Below are 16,433 nucleotides of genomic sequence, written 5' to 3'. Positions count from 1 at the left end.
GGCTGTGTGTGTGTGTGGGGCTGTGTGTGTGTGGGGCTGTGTGGGGCTGTGTGTGTGTGGGGCTGTGTGTGTGTGGGGCTGTGTGTGTGTGGGGCTGTGTGTGTGTGGGGCTGTGTGTGTGTGGGGCTGTGTGTGTGTGGGGCTGTGTGTGTGTGGGGCTGTGTGTGTGTGGGGCTGTGTGTGTGTGGGGCTGTGTGTGTGTGGGGCTGTGTGTGTGGGGCTGTGTGTGTGGGGCTGTGTGTGTGGGGCTGTGTGTGTGGGGCTGTGTGTGTGGGGCTGTGTGTGTGGGGCTGTGTGTGTGGGGCTGTGTGTGTGGGGCTGTGTGTGTGGGGCTGTGTGTGTGGGGCTGTGTGTGTGGGGCTGTGTGTGTGGGGCTGTGTGTGTGGGGCTGTGTGTGGGGCTGTGTGTGGGGGGCTGTGTGTGTGTGGGGCTGTGTGTGTGTGGGGCTGTGTGTGTCTGTGTGTGTGTGGGGCTGTGTGTGTGTGGGGCTGTGTGTGTGGGGCTGTGTGTGTGGGGCTGTGTGTGTGGGGCTGTGTGTGTGGGGCTGTGTGTGTGGGGCTGTGTGTGTGGGGCTGTGTGTGTGGGGCTGTGTGTGTGGGGCTGTGTGTGTGGGGCTGTGTGTGTGGGGCTGTGTGTGTGGGGCTGTGTGTGTGGGGCTGTGTGTGGGGGGCTGTGTGTGGGGGGCTGTGTGTGGGGGCTGTGTGTGTGTGGGGCTGTGTGTGTGTGGGGCTGTGTGTGTGTGGGGCTGTGTGTGTCTGTGTGTGTGTGGGGCTGTGTGTGTGTGTGTGTGTGTGGGGCTGTGTGTGTGTGTGTGTGTGTGGGGCTGTGTGTGTGTGTGTGTGTGTGGGTCTGTGTGTGTGTGTGTGTGGGGCTGTGTGTGTGTGTGTGTGGGGCTGTGTGTGTGTGTGTGTGGGGCTGTGTGTGTGTGTGTGTGGGGCTGTGTGTGTGTGTGTGTGTGGGGCTGTGTGTGGGGCTGTGTGTCGGAGTTTGTGGGGGGGGTGTTTTGGGGTGGGGGGGGTCGGAGTCTGTGGGGGGGGGTGTTTTGGGGTGGGGGGGTCGGAGTCTGTGGGGGGGGGTGTTTTGGGGTGGGGGGGTCGGAGTCTGTGGGGGGGGGTGTTTTGGGGTGGGGGGGTCGGAGTTTGTGGTGGGGGGGTGTTTTGGGGTGGGGGGGGTCGGAGTTTGTGGTGGGGGGGTGTTTCGGAGTTTGGGGGGGGGTCGGAGTTTGTGGGGGGGGGGGTGTGTTTCGGAGTTTGGGGGGGGGTCGGAGTTTGTGGGGGGGGGGGTGTGTTTCGGAGTTTGGGGGGGGGTCGGAGTTTGGGGGGGGGTCGGAGAGCCTGAGGGTTGGTTCAGTCACCAGGTACACACAGTGATGGGAGTGATGAACCCGCTGTGAACTGTGAACTGTGAACTGCGACCTCCCCAAATGGGAGCCGGGCAGCAGCTGAATGCGGTTTTGGGTTTGCTCTTTGACCCAGTGACCCCGCCTTTGGGGTCAGCCCGGCCCCAGGCCCCAGGCTCGGTTACTATGACTGGGCCGAGCTCCCTTTCCCCATCTCCTTGACGTTTCTGAATGTTGTACATATGGGCCTGTGTCTCAGTCCTCTGGGTGTGCGGAGACGGGGCGGGGGGAGTGGGTAGGTGGGAGAGGGCTGGGGGGTGTGGGGAGAGGGCGGGGGGGGTGTGGGGAGAGGGCGGGGGGGTGTGGGGAGAGGGCGGGGGGGTGTGGGGAGAGGGCGGGGGGGTGTGGGGAGAGGGCGGGGGGGTGTGGGGAGAGGGCGGGGGGGTGTGGGGAGATGGGGCGGGGGGAGTGGGGAGATGGGGCGGGGGGAGTGGGGAGATGGGGCGGGGGGAGTGGGGAGATGGGGCGGGGGGAGTGGGGAGATGGGGCGGGGGGAGTGGGGAGATGGGGCGGGGGGAGTGGGGAGATGGGGCGGGGGGAGTGGGTAGGTGGGAGATCGGGTGGTGGGAGGGGGCGGGGGGAGTGGGGAGATGGGGCGGGGGGAGTGGGGAGATGGGGCGGGCGGCGTGGGGCGTGGGGAGGGGGCGGGGGGGCGTGGAGAGGGGGCGGGGGGGAGTGGGGAGAGGGCGGGGGGAGTGGGGAGATGGGGCGGGGGGAGTGGGTAGGTGGGAGAGGGCGGGGGGGTGTGGGGAGAGGGCGGGGGGAGTGGGGAGAGGGCGGGGGGAGTGGGGAGATGGGGCGGGGGGAGTGGGGAGATGGGGCGGGGGGAGTGGGGAGATGGGGCGGGGGGAGTGGGGAGATGGGGCGGGGGGAGTGGGGAGATGGGGCGGGGGGAGTGGGGAGATGGGGCGGGGGGAGTGGGGAGATGGGGCGGGGGGAGTGGGGAGATGGGGCGGGGGGAGTGGGGAGATGGGGCGGGGGGAGTGGGGAGATGGGGCGGGGGGAGTGGGGAGATGGGGCGGGGGGAGTGGGGAGATGGGGCGGGGGGAGTGGGGAGATGGGGCGGGGGGAGTGGGGAGATGGGGCGGGGGGAGTGGGTGGGCAGGCAGGGAGTGGGTAAGTGGGGGACGTCCCCACTGGGAGAGGGTCTGCTCTCCCTATCGGGGAAGTGGAATCTCAACAGTTATTCTCGAGACTCTTATCCATAACCGATGGTCACTGCGGTGTCGGGTTGCCAACTCTGTCTGGGTGTATTCCTGGAGGTTTCATCACATGACCACAACCACCCCACCCCCGCGCTTCCTCCCCCCCCCAAATTGGTCGCCCGACACGTCCATTTTTATAACTGGTAAACAAAAGCATTGAAAGAAAATGATTTGTGTTTTTTGACGCCCCTGTGATTTTTCTCCTGGCTTCTCCGGGAGATTAATCTTCAATTCCTGGAGACTCCAGGACAATCCTGGAGGGTTGGCAACCCCACCATCTCATGTCACTGATTCCCCCAACCAGGGGAAATAGTCTCGCCCTGTTCACCCTATTAAAACCCTTCACCATTTTTAAAAAAATCTCTACTTACTGTTAATTGTATCTGTGATTTATATTAATGAGTGTTAATTGTATTCAGGCGGTGGGTATCGATGGGGGACTCTCCTGTATCCATCCTCTGAGAGCTGATCTGGGGTGTGGGGGGTGTCATGTGGATCTCTGTGATTAAAGGCTTGGAAGCAACTGAAGACCAGGCTCTAATATTTAACCCTTCGCCTCCTGACTATCCAATTTATTACACTTATTCTCCTCCTAGCATCCTCTGATCCCCGATTTCCATCGCTCCACCATTGGTGGCCGTGCCTTCAGCTCTGGAATTCCCTCCCTGATCCCTCTCCCCCTCCCTCTCCCTCCTTTATAAGACCCTCCTTAAAACCTCCCTCTTTGACCGAGCTTTTGGTCGCCTGTCCTAATATCTCCTTATGTGGCTCGGTGTTAAATTTCTTGTCTGATAACGCTGCTGTGGAGGGCCTCGGGATGTTAAAGGCGCTATATAAATGCAAGCGGTTGTTGTTGTTGGAAATGGTCCTGTATCTCAAGTGTCTCCTGGTGACTATGGTCTCCCATCCCTGCCACCGCCCTGGTGTGACGCCCGCTCCACCTACGGCTCCCTCTCTGGCCCGCCGAGTAACTCCACCGTGTTGCCGAGGTTTTAAAGGGCCAGTACAGAGCCGGTCGACTCCAGACACCATCCCTACTCTGTGTCGAATTGATTGTCAATGGTTTGGGCATTTGATTCACCTCCTCAGAGAGAGAGAAACTATTTCCTCTGGTGGGGGTGGGGGGAGTCCAGAACAAGGGGGCAGAATCTTAAAGTTAGAGCCGGGCCGTTCAGGGGTGATGTCAGGAAGCACTTCTTCACACAAAGCGGGGGGGGGGGGAATCTCTTTTTTTCTTTCCCCTCTCTTCCCCCCCCCCCCAAAAAAAAACTGAGGCTGCGGGGGGTCAGCGGGAGCTTTCAGGACCGAGAGGGATAGATTTTTGTTGGGGAAGGGTATCAAGGGATATGGAGCCAAGGCGGGAAAATGGGGTTAAGATACATGAGCGGCCATGATCTGATTGAATGGGTGGAAAAGGCCAGAGGGGCCGAATGGCCTCCTCCCTGTTTTTATGGCTTCGGGACGACAATTGGCCTAAGTACCCCATGACTTGGGGGGGGGGGGGGTGGAGAGAGGGGGAGTAGCTGATCGCTCAGGGACACCCGCTGGGATGTATGTGTTTGTGGGTGCGGCTTGGATGTGATGCCTGCTCTGGTTGAATAGCCTGCCAATCCTCACCGTTGAGACTGCCGTGAAAGTTGACCACTATCATTTGAGGTGGCAGAGGCCCCCCCCCCCCCAATCTTTGGGCGACAGGGAGGAACGGTAGGGATTTTGAGGTTCACAGTAGGCCCGAGGCGAGTTCTGACACTCACTGACTCTCTCTCTCTCTCTCTCTCTGTGCCTCAGAAGCATGCCTAAAGGAGAAACGCCTGTTAACAGCACAATGAGCATAGCACAGGCCAGAAAATTGGTGGAGCAGCTGAAAATTGAGGCCAGCATGTATCGGATAAAGGTAATGTGACTCTTCCCGAAAGCAGCCAGAAACTGCTGGAGTGAAATCACTCCAGAGCCCGTAACCCAGGCCGACACTCCCCGGCTCCAGTACCGAGGGAGCGCCGCACTGCGGATGAGACGTTAAACCCAGGGCCCCGTCTGCCCCTCTCGGGTGGATGTAAAAGATCCCACGGCCGCTATTGGAAGAAGAGCAGGGGAGGGGGGAGTTCTCCCCGGTGTCCTGGGGCCAATATTTATCCCTCAACCAACATCACTAAAAAACAGATGATCCGGTCATTATCACATTGCTGTTTGTGGGATCTTGCTGTGCTGCTGCGTCTCCTACATTATAACAGTGGCCTTCGAAAGCACTTCATTGGCTGTAAGGCGCTTTGGGAGGCCCTGAGGTTGTGAAAGGCGCTATATAAATGCAAGCTCTTCCTTCTAGCCTGGGCGGCGATACTAAACACTGTCTTTTCTGCATCCCTCCCTCTCTGTGGCAGGTCTCGAAAGCAGCGGCTGACCTGATGGCCTACTGCGATGCCCACACCTGCGAGGACCCACTCATCACCCCTGTGCCAACCTCCGAGAACCCCTTCCGGGAGAAGAAGTTCTTCTGTGCTCTTTTATAAGGCCGCGTGTCACTGTTTGTTTAAACGGGAATGGAATTGGGACTTGGCCGGAGAATTGTTGTTCGGGAGGCTGTCTCGGATTTAAAGGGATCGCGTTCACACCAATAAAACTAAAAATAGAACTACGGGCCCGTTGCTCTTTCCGTACCTGGATCTCTCTGTTCTCTGTCCGAGTCCTCGCTCTCTTTTTTTTTTAAACCGTTCGACCTGTGGCGTTGTATACGGGCGGTCGAGACCGAGTGTGGTCTTCAGGTGAAGTGGGGTTTGAGCATATTTGGACTAGGGCAAGCAGATGTGATTCAACAGCTGCCTGCATTTATACAGCGCCTTTTAATGTAGTGAAACGTCCCTCGGTGCTTCACAGGAGCGATTATCAAACAGAATCTGACACCGAGCCACGTGAGGAGATATCAGGACAGGTGACCAAAAGCTCGGCCAAAGAGGGAGGTTTTAAGGAGCGTCTTAAAGGAGGAGAGAGAGGGGGAGAGGTTTAGGGAGGGAATTCCAGAGCATAGGGCCCGGGCAGCTGAAGGCACGGCCGCCAATGGTGGGGCGGAGGGAGAGGGGGTGCTCAAGAGGCCAGAATTGGAGGAGCGCAGAGATCTGAGGGCTGGAGATAGGGAGGAGGGAGAGGGATATGAACACGAGGATGAGACTTTTAAAATCGAGGTGTTCCTGGACTGGGAGCCGATGTAGGTCAGCGAGCGCGGGGGGGGTGATGGGTGAACGGGACTCGGGGCGAGTTAGGATACAGGGGGAGGGGGGCAGAGTTTTGGATGAGCTGAAGTTTACGGAGGGTGGAAGATGGGAGGCCGGCCAGGGGAGCGTTGGAATAATCGAGTCTAGAGGTTACAAAGGCACGGATGAGGGTTTGAGCAGCAGATGAGCTGAGGCAGGGGGTGGAGACGGGCGATGTTTCGGAGGTGGAAGTAGGCGGTCTCGGTGATGGAGAGGATATGGGGTCAGAAGCTCAGCTCAGGGTCAACGAGGGCCCAGAAGGTCCCCTGGTCCGTGTCGAGTTGGCCGAACTCAGTTGGACTTGCAGTAGGGATGCCACAATTGGTGTCCAGGCCTCTGGATGGGGAAATCAGCTCCTGATGGTGCTCCGGCGTGATTAAAGGCCACTTGCCCGAGATACAGCTGGGGGCCCCTTCTGAAAAATGCGTGCGTGGCATGAGGAGAAGATTGGGCTGTGGCGCGATGCCTCCCATGGTTGAAGAGCCCACTGCCGCTTACTGTCCAGGTGCGCGCGGGCCCTGTCTTCCTACAGGTTGGGGCTCAATCATAGAATTTTACAGCGCAGAAGGAGGCCGTTCGGCCCATCGGGCCTGTACCGGCTCTTTGAAAGAGCTATCCGATTAATCCTACTACCCCGCCCCTCCTCTCTGCCCATAGCCCTGAAAAATAATATTCCTTTTCAATTCTACGTCGGATTCGCTATTGAATCTGCTTCCACTGCCCTTTCGCTCCGGAATTCAGGAATGGGGCAGGCTGGCTGAACAACATGCTCTTCTCCTGATCCGAACACCTTCCAAAGGGATGCAGGTATCTTGGCCCTGGGGCTGTGTTGGGGGTTTGTGATCATTCTGCTGCGGTCAGGGAGACCGGCTGAACGGGAACTTGAATTAAATGAAAAGCACGAAGGCAGTCCTGTTGCTTTTTAATAAGATTTAGACCAGTGTTTTTCAAACTTTTCTGTGTGGGGACCCTCCCCTGTAAACACCGACACACTCCCGGGGACCCCCTGTAAACACCGACACACTCCCGGGGACCCCCTGTAAATACCGACACACTCCCGGGGACCCCCTGTAAACACCGACACACTCCCGGGGACTCCCTGTAAACACTGACATGCTCCCCGGGGACCCCCTGTAAACACTGACACACTCCCGGGGACCCCCTGTAAATACTGACACACTCCCGGGGACCCCCTGTAAATACTGACACTCTCCCGGGGACCCCCTGTAAATACTGACACACTCCCGGGGACCCCCTGTAAATACTGACACACTCCCGGGGACTCCCCGTAAACACTGACACACTCCCGGGGACCCCCCGTAAACACCGACACACTCCCGGGGACCCCCTGTAAATACTGACACTCTCCCGGGGACCCCTTGTAAATACTGACACACTCCCGGGGACCCCCTGTAAATACTGACACACTCCCGGGGACCCCCTGTAAATACTGACACACTCCCGGGGACCCCCTGTAAATACTGACACTCTCCCGGAGACCCCCTGTAAATACTGACACACTCCCGGGGACCCCCTGTAAATACTGACACTCTCCCGGGGACCCCCCGTAAATACTGACACAATCCCGGGGACTCCCCGTAAACACTGACACACTCCCGGGGACCCCCTGTAAATACTGACACACTCCCGGGGACCCCCTGTAAATACTGACACACTCCCGGGGACCCCCTGTAAATACTGACACACTCCCGGGGACCCCCCTGTAAATACTGACACACTCCCGGGGACCCCCTGTAAATACTGACACACTCCCGGGGACCCCCTGTAAATACTGACACTCTCCCGGGGACCCCCCGTAAATACTGACACAATCCCGGGGACTCCCCGTAAACACCGACACACTCCCGGGGACCCCCTGTAAATACTGACACACTCCCGGGGACTCCCCGTAAACACTGACACACTCCCGGGGACTCCCCGTAAACACCGACACACTCCCGGGGACTCCCCGTAAATACCGACACACTCCCGGGGACTCCCCGTAAACACTGACACACTCCCGGGGGACCCCCTGTAAATACTGACACACTCCCGGGGACCCCCTGTAAACACTGACACACTCCCGGGGGACCCCCTGTAAATACTGACACACTCCCGGGGACCCCCTGTAAACACTGACACATTCCCGGGGACCCCCTGTAAACACTGACACACTCCCGGGGGACCCCCTGTAAATACTGACACACTCCCGGGGACTCCCCGTAAACACTGACACACTCCCGGGGACCCCCTGTAAACACTGACACACTCCCGGGGACCCCCTGTAAATACTGACACACTCCCCGGGGACCCCCTGTAAATACTGACACACTCCCAGGGACCCCCTGTAAACACTGACACACTCCCGGGGACCCCCTGTAAACACTGACACACTCCCGGGGACCCCCTGTAAACACTGACACACTCCCGGGGACCCCCTGTAAATACGGACACACTCCCGGGGACCCCCTGTAAATACCGACACACTCCCGGGGACCCCCTGTAAATACCGACACAATCCCGGGGACCCCCTGTAAATACTGACACACTCCCGGGGACCCCCTGTAAATACGGACACAATCCCGGGGACCCCCTGTAAATACCGACACACTCCCGGGGACCCCCTGTAAATACCGACACACTCCCGGGGACCCCCTGTAAATACTGACACAATCCCAGGGACCCCCTGTAAACACTGACACACTCCCAGGGACCCCCTGTAAATACTGACACACTCCCGGGGACCCCCTATAAATACTGACACACTCCCGGGGACCCCCTGTAAATACTGACACACTCCCGGGGACCCCCTGTAAATACTGACACACTCCCCGGGGACCCCCTGTAAACACCGACACACTCCCGGGGACCCCCTGTAAATACGGACACACTCCCGGGGACCCCCTGTAAATACCGACACACTCCCGGGGACCTCCTGTAAATACGGACACACTCCCGGGGACCCCCTGTAAATACGGACACACTCCCGGGGACCCCCTGTAAATACCGACACACTCCCCGGGGACCCCCTGTAAATACCGACACACTCCCGGGGACCTCCTGTAAATACGGACACACTCCCGGGGACCCCCTGTAAATACGGACACACTCCCGGGGACCCCCTGTAAATACCGACACACTCCCGGGGACCCCCTGTAAATACTGACACACTCCCAGGGACCCCCTGTAAATACTGACACACTCCCAGGGACCCCCTGTAAACACTGACACACTCCCGGGGACCCCCTGTAAATACTGACACACTCCCGGGGACCCCCTGTAAACACTGACACACTCCCGGGGACCCCCTGTAAATACCGACACACTCCCGGGGACCCCCCCGTGAACGCCGTCGCACTCCCGGGGACTCCCTGTAAATATCATCGCACTCCCGGGGACCCCCTGTAAATACCGTTGCACTCTCAGGGACCCCCCGTAAGTACCAACACACTCCCGGGTACTCCCTCTTAATACCGTTGCACTCCCGGGGACCCCCTGTAAATACTGACACACTCCCGGGGACCCCCTGTAAATACTGACACACACCCGGGGACCCCCTGTAAATACTGACACACTCCCGGGGACCCCCTGTAAATACTGACACACTCCCGGGGACCCCCTGTAAATACTGACACACACCCGGGGACCCCCTGTAAATACTGACACACTCCCGGGGACCCCCTGTAAATACTGACACACTCCCGGGGACCCCCTGTAAACACTGACACACTCCCGGGGACCCCCTGTAAACACTGACACACTCCCGGGGACCCCCTGTAAACACTGACACACTTCCGGGGACCCCCTGTAAACACTGACACACTCCCGGGGACCCCCTGTAAACACTGACACACTCCCGGGGACCCCCTGTAAACACTGACACACTCCCGGGGACCCCCTGTAAACACTGACACTCTCCCGGGGACCCCCTGTAAACACTGACACACGTCTGGGGACCACCAGTGTCCTGACCAACAAAGGATGAGAACAGCCATCCAGAGGAATAGAATGCAATGATTACAGAAAATGTTTTTATTAATGTACAGAAATCTCCAGATTACAAGAAAAAGAAATCTGCCGATCTGCTGACCCACCCCCTCCACCAAGTCGAGGACCCACAGTTTGAGACCCTACGTCTCACACCGTGCAAAACCAGGGCAGGATTGGGAACGAATCAGTAACAGCTACTGAGCCCTTGGTATTGGCGAGGCCAGCAGATCACCAACCTGATAACAACATCGTCCCGAGACCCAAGGGATTCACGGGTCTCCCCTCCCCCTGCACCGAGAGCTCCCGAAGAGGGGGGATAGCAAGGACCCTGAGCTGGGATGTATCAGGCTGGGAGCAGGATGCAAAAATCTAGCCAATTTCTCCCTCCCCCCCACAACTATAGCCGCAGGGGAACGGTTCTGCAGGTCTAGGCTGCCCTACAGCATCTCTTCCAATCGGCCAATCTTCGTCTGTGAGGCCAGACGGTGGCAGCTATTTGGAAGGGGGGGGAAGCGCACAGACAAGTATAAAACCAAACGACTGAGGCCAGCGGCCATGGCAAAGTGACAGTCAGCTCTGCAGGGTCAGAAACCGAGCCCCACCAGCCTTCAGCCTGACCCGGGGGGGGGGCGGTGGGGGGTCACTCCATTATTGAAGAACCCCTTCAGCAAGCACCCCCCCTCCCCAACTGCTAGCTTTGCACCTGCAGTTCACCTCTCCACAGAGCAATGCAGCAAGAGGCCACAGGGTGCCATCTTGCCATGGCCGCAGGAGACTCGGCCGAGCGTGCCTGGGTTCTGGGATCATCCCCGGGACAGGCACGGGGCCGTGAGGAAACTGAAGTTAAAAGACTTCAGGGGCGACGGGCAGGCTAACGTGCTGGCCGGCACCAAGCGAGCGATGCCGCTTGGAAAACGTGTGGAGCGCATGATCGGGGCCTGATCGCGATGCCCACTGCAGTCGAACAGCCCGTCGCCAATCACGCTCCAGGTCGCTGGGAGACTGGCCCCTTGGGCGCCTGGCGGCTGCGGAGCTGTGCTGCAGCATGGGTCAGCACCACAGGAGACGGGAAAGGGGACATTTGCTGGGCTGCAGCGCACAGAAGAATCCTAAACCCTGAGAGGGGAGACGCACCAAGCATCACTGACAGAGACAGGTCAACGTTTGGAGCATAAACCCTTGATCAGACAAGGAAACCATCACTCCTCTTTGCTGCTGACAGACGCTGAATGAGTATTTGCAATTGTTGCTCCAGAATCCCAGCATCAGCTGCGCCTTGAATATTGGCATTACTGGGAGGATGGCCTCCTAAGCACTAGGGGGCGCTAAGGAACAGGAAAGGTACCCTCCTGCCCCGTCGATACCTCGTTGTCAGCCGCGCCGGTATAAAAGGGGGCGGCGCGCCGCCCTGCGTTCTTTTCCCGGCGGAGTGCGGGACTGCGAGGAGGAGGTGGCGCCGCTGGAGGTACGGGCGCTGCAGGCGGCCTGGCTCTCATGGCGATTACACGGTGTCACGGTTAAACAGTCGACGATAACCGGGCACCGGCAATGGCCGATTCTTGGTTGTTGCCGCCCGCTCGTAGTTTTGCTTTTAAAATCCGGCGCGCGCTGTTAACGGCTGCGGCTGACCGGCTTGGTGTGCGCCTGCGCAAGGCTGCGGGGGAGACGGTTGCTGCTGGCAACGGGGCGAGGATTAAAGGGGACGGGGAGCGCGCAGGCGCGGGGTCTGGGGTGGGGGAGGGGTTCGGGTTCGCTGACCACGTGGTGCGTGCGCCCAGCTGAGCGCGAAGACCCGATTTAAAATGGCGGGCAGGGTGCGGCCAAGTGTTTTTGATGGGAGATGGAGGAGGATGGAGAGAAAATAGGGGAATCTTCATGTTGCATTAACGTGAGGGGGGGGGGGGTTGGAAGGAGTTGGCCGCCGTCTGCTACTTATAGTTCCCGTAGGGATTTCAAGCACAGGAAGGAGGCCATTCGGCCCATAGTGCCTGTGCTGGCTGCTTGCTGGAGCAATCCAAAAGCTAATCTGCCCCCTCCCCCCCCCCTTCCCTACAGCCCTGTGTCTAACTATATCTCTAGATATTTATCCAGTTTTCCCTTAAAAGTGGCAATGGTCTCTTGTTACAGGACTAGACAGACTGGATGCAGGGAGGATGTTTTCCCCTGGCTGGGGAGTCCAGCACCAGGGGGGGTCACAGTCTCAGGATATGGGGTAGGCCATTTAGAACTGAGATGAGGAGAAAGTTCTTCACTCAGAGGGTGGTGAACCTGTGGAATTCTCTACCACAAGGCAGTGGAGGCCAAGTCATTAGATGTATTCAAGAAGGAGATCGATATATTTCTTAATGCTAAAGGGATATGGGGAAAAAGCAGGAATAGGGTACTGAGTTAGACAATTGATCATTTTGAATGGCGGAGCAGGGCCGAATGGCTGCCTCTTGCTCCTATTTTCAATGTTTCTATGTTTCCTCAACCAACCTGTTGCAAAGTATTTAATGCTCTAGCCATCCTCAAGACATTTATTCTCATTCTGCCCTATTAATCTCCTTGTGACTGACTCCCCGACCAGACAAAATGGGCTTTCCCTGTTTGCCCAATTGAAACCCTTCATGGTTTTAACAATGTCCCTTAAGTCTCCTCTTGGCCTTCTTTACTCCAGAACAAATAGCCCTGCTGCCAAGATGGTTTTAATTTCATAACTGGCCACTTCTGGTTTAATTCTTGCAAATTTGAAGAGTCTTACCCATGTTAAACATTCCCTGGTTTACAGTTAATTGTAAAATGGACAGCTCAGTGGTTGGATTTTTGGGGGTTAGGTGTCACCTACAAAGCTGGCATTTATTGCCCATCCCTTGCTCTGAGCAGTAGTGCTAGGCCTTTGATGCAGTCTGTGGTGTAACGGGGCAGTTGGTGTGGGACATGTAGGCCAGAATGTAAACTTCTCGCTGCTGCTTAAGGTAAAGATGACCCCACCCCCTCTAGTTCTTGACACACCTGTGTCTGTCTGTGGCCTGTGTGTGTGCTATGAGAGGGAGAGTAACCTCAGTGCTATGTCTTCGGTACCAGTGAGTGAACTGCAATCTCCTGGTCCTATCCTAAATGGCTGAGACACCCATTTACTGGGATCGCACTCAGTTCAGGCACATTACCAGTTGTGGAGTGTAATAAGATGCTGCAGGAACACCTGATTTGAGGATTCTGAATATTTGTATGTACCTGGTTTAAGTGTTAGTTACTGACTGAATATTGAGTTCTCTAAAATGATGGTGCCTATTGAAGCAAATGGCCATGTTTATCTAGACTATTCACTGGAGAACCTTGCCATTGCTATTTTGATAGTGATGCCTGAGGCCTGCTTCTCTCCATCAGCAGCATGTTGCAGGTGACTGCTTACCTCCATGTACTGACCAGAGGGTGTTATGTAAGGAAATGATGTCCTGGACATAATGTTTAACTGTACAGTGGGTTCCTGCTTAGAGGAGAAAGAGTTGGAATGGTCACTAAAAATGTCTTTCTTTCCTCCAGGTGCGAGTTGGTGTTGAATCTTCTGATACTGGAGTTGGGACACATTGCAGGGGTTCTGTGAGGGGAAGGCTAGGATATTGCCCAGTACTATACTGTTCTTTGCTCTGTTTAGTAACCAGTTTCTATCGTGTGGTGAATCATGTACAGTGAGGTTGGGTTGTGCAGGTAGCTGGAATGCAGAAACTTGAAGGTCTGTAATGGGTGGGAGGCAAGAACTCCCAGTGTCACTGACTGACATCCTGAATGGGGGAAAGGAGGATTGAGATTAGGCTGATATCAATCTACCATCCCTGGTGGAATAGATGAATAAAGATCAGGGTATGGTTGCATAGTGGTGGTTACTGGGCTAGTAATCCAGTGACATGGGTTCAAATCCTGCCATGGCAGCTGGGGAATTGAAATTCAGTTAATTATATCAAAAATCTGTAATGAAAAGCTGATATCAGTAACGGAGACCGTGAAACTATAAACCCCACTGGTTCACTAATGCTTAGGGAAAGAAATCTGTCCTTACCCAATCTGGGCCTGTGTCTCCAGACCCACAACAATGTGGCTGATTCTTAGCTGCCCTCAAATGGCCTAGCAAGCCACTCAATTGTCAAGCAGGTGGCTCACTGCTGCTTCTCAAGGACAATTAGGGATGGGCAATAAATGCTGGCCTTGCCAGTGATGCCCACATCCCATGATTTTTTTTTTAAAAAGTAAGGGGAATGTAAAGAGGAGAGGGGTTAGTCAGGGGCACAATCTTTTGTTCTAGGTTCTAATGCCCTGTGGAGGTGTTTTCTCTGTTACTGTAAGGTCTAATACCAGGGGGGTTTGCTCAGTACAGTAACTAATGCAGTTTTAATTCTAATAGGGTGGTGTCTCCCTAGTTAGTGCAGGAACAGTGTAGTATGGCAGAAGCCTTGCAATGTTGTTCAATGCTAAACCAGTGATTGCCATCAGGACAGATTGGGTTATCCTCACCGGTGAGTGTCTTCACCCTCCTGCTCTTCTCTTTCCCCCCAAAAAAAAACTCCCCACACTGTTGATGAAGGGGCTTTGTGATGTGAGCATTCTGAATTGGCAAAACATTTTTAATTAATTCTCAGGATGTTGGCATTGCAGGAAAAGCTGGCATTTATTGCTGCTCTGAAGGTAATGGTGGGCTGCCTTTTCTGCATGGTTATGACTGGAATGCCAGGCCACATCTGGGGGCAGTTGGTGAGACTGCAGTCATATAGGTGAGATGGGTAATGGTGGCCCCAGGAAACTTGCTGTTTAAGGTGAAGACAGCCCCTCTAGTTCTTGACACACCTGTGTCTGTCTGTGGCCTGTGTGTGTGCTATGAGAGGGAGAGTAACCTCAGTGCTATGTCTTCGGTACCAGTGAGTGAGCTGCCATCTCCTGGCCCTATCCTAAATGGCTGAGACACCCAGTTACTGGGATCACACTCAATTCAGGCACATTACCAGCTGTGTTGTGGATTGCAAGTGTAATAAGATGCTGCAGGCACACCTGATTTGAGGATTGAATGTTTTCGTACCTGGTATAAGTGTTTAGTTACTGACTGAATGTTGGAGCCTGTTGGTGAGTAGCTGCCTGTCACTTACTGAGGGCACAGTCAAACTGTAGAGGGGAGTTTTGTCCACATCAACATGGTTTTGTCTTGGGTGGGCAAATGAATCATTTGACCAGAGGTGAGTGAATTGTGAACTGATGTGGCAGGAGCCCAGAAATTACATGTTGGTTTTCTGAATCTGATACCTGTTACTTTGCAGCAGATCTGTTGTTTTGGGTGGTTCTTTTAATATGTTTCTCCTCCTTCCAGGTTATTGCACAGTAAGCATCTGTGGATTGTCTGCACAAGATAACAAGCAAGTGAAGATGGACCAACTTGGACAGGAGAATGCATTTAAGGGGCAGCTAGATGAGTACATGGGGCAAAGGGAATAGAAAGTTATGCTGATGGGGTGAGATGAAGGAGGCTTGTGTGAAGCATAACCCCCAGCATGGACCAGTTGTGCTGAATGGCCTGTTTCTGTGCTGTCCGTGCTATGTAAACTTGTCCTGAAAGTGGCCTCCTGGCAGCAGTATTGCCTGGGAGTGAAATTAGTAGGCCAGGCTGAAAGGGATGTGGGGGGAGAAAGGAGAGGGGGGGTGCAAAGATGGTCTGAGGGAGATGGTCACCTGTAGTGTAATAATTCAAACTCCTCTGGACTGACAGAACTTCATGAAGGAGGGAGTGGGCTGTAATGTAAATACTGCTGGTGCCATGTGGTAACATGAAGGTATTGGATCCCTCTACAGATGCATTCAGTAAAAGCACCATAAATACTTCTGGTGGAGATATATAAGCTTGCTTCAGGGTCCTATTTTACTTGACATTGTTTAAAATGTGCATCTATTAAATAAAAATGGTTACAGACACACTGCAAGTTCAAAGTTCTTCTGGCTGAAGTGTCAGATTGTGAGTAGCTCATGAAGGGGACTTGGATTTATACAAAAGCAAATTTCTGCAGATACTGGAAATCTGAAAGAGAAACTCTGGCAAGACTCAGTGTCTGGAGAGAGAAACAATTAACGTTAAAGGTTGATGACCTTTCATCAGAACTTTGATTTATACAATGCCTTTTCAAAACATTGAAAAATACTGTGCACTTTATTTTTGAGTGGAGTGCAGTGATCTGTGCAGGCAGATGCAGCTATTTTGTGCACCCTAAGGCCTCATTAACAGTGCTGAGGTGACTAAACTGTTAAATCTGTCTTCTGTCCAACGCTGCATTGCTACAGCTGCTCTGAGTGACGTTAAATAGAGGCCCCACCTCCCCCCGCCAACCCTGGGTGGATTGCAAAAGATCCTACATGCTATTTGTAGAGCAGGGTCCAACAGCACCAAAAACAGATTAAATGGTCATCCATCTTAATGTGTCTGGAATCTTGTGTACAAAATAGCTGCCATATTCCCCCCCATTGTAATCCATTGCCTGTGAAGCACTTTGGGGTGTTTGAGGTAATTAGGTACTCTACATGAGTCTTTTTGTGGTGTTGGTTCATGGAGGAAAGTTGGTGTGAGCATTGGAAGAATGC

At 55.2% G+C, this 16,433-nt stretch overlaps 1 protein-coding gene, 1 long non-coding RNA gene and 2 other non-coding genes across 6 annotated transcripts in view; all 4 read left to right on the top strand.

Annotated features, from left to right (window-relative positions):
• Positions 1-5,233, top strand: part of gng3 (guanine nucleotide binding protein (G protein), gamma 3) — an 8,596-nt gene extending 3,363 nt beyond the window's left edge. For both annotated transcript variants that reach the window (XM_067975783.1, XM_067975784.1), the window contains exons 2-3: positions 4,393-4,498; positions 4,983-5,233. In XM_067975783.1, coding sequence (XP_067831884.1) covers positions 4,393-4,498; positions 4,983-5,111 — 235 coding nt within the window. In that variant the 3' untranslated portion in view covers positions 5,112-5,233. The remainder of the gene's footprint in view (positions 1-4,392; positions 4,499-4,982) is intronic.
• A 6,019-nt stretch (positions 5,234-11,252) lies between these two features.
• LOC137306441 (uncharacterized) lies at positions 11,253-15,775 on the top strand. Of its 2 annotated transcripts, none has more exons than XR_010958882.1 (3): positions 11,253-11,304; positions 13,365-14,332; positions 15,175-15,775. It is a non-coding gene; the product is annotated as an uncharacterized lncRNA (long non-coding RNA). The 2 variants fall into 2 exon arrangements; XR_010958883.1 differs by lacking the exon at positions 11,253-11,304 and adding an exon at positions 11,956-13,047.
• LOC137306531 (small nucleolar RNA SNORA57) lies at positions 12,815-12,953 on the top strand. Its single transcript, XR_010958898.1, has one exon. It is a non-coding gene; the product is annotated as a small nucleolar RNA SNORA57 (small nucleolar RNA).
• On the top strand, positions 14,642-14,780 carry LOC137306532 (small nucleolar RNA SNORA57). Its single transcript, XR_010958899.1, has one exon. It is a non-coding gene; the product is annotated as a small nucleolar RNA SNORA57 (small nucleolar RNA).
• Positions 15,776-16,433: the final 658 nt, after the last annotated feature.

The sequence above is a fragment of the Heptranchias perlo genome, chromosome 43, assembly GCF_035084215.1.
Source record: "Heptranchias perlo isolate sHepPer1 chromosome 43, sHepPer1.hap1, whole genome shotgun sequence".
Lineage (NCBI taxonomy): Eukaryota > Metazoa > Chordata > Chondrichthyes > Hexanchiformes > Hexanchidae > Heptranchias > Heptranchias perlo.
The sequence above is the reverse complement of the archived record's forward strand: the minus strand, read 5'-3'. Positions and strand labels throughout refer to the sequence as shown.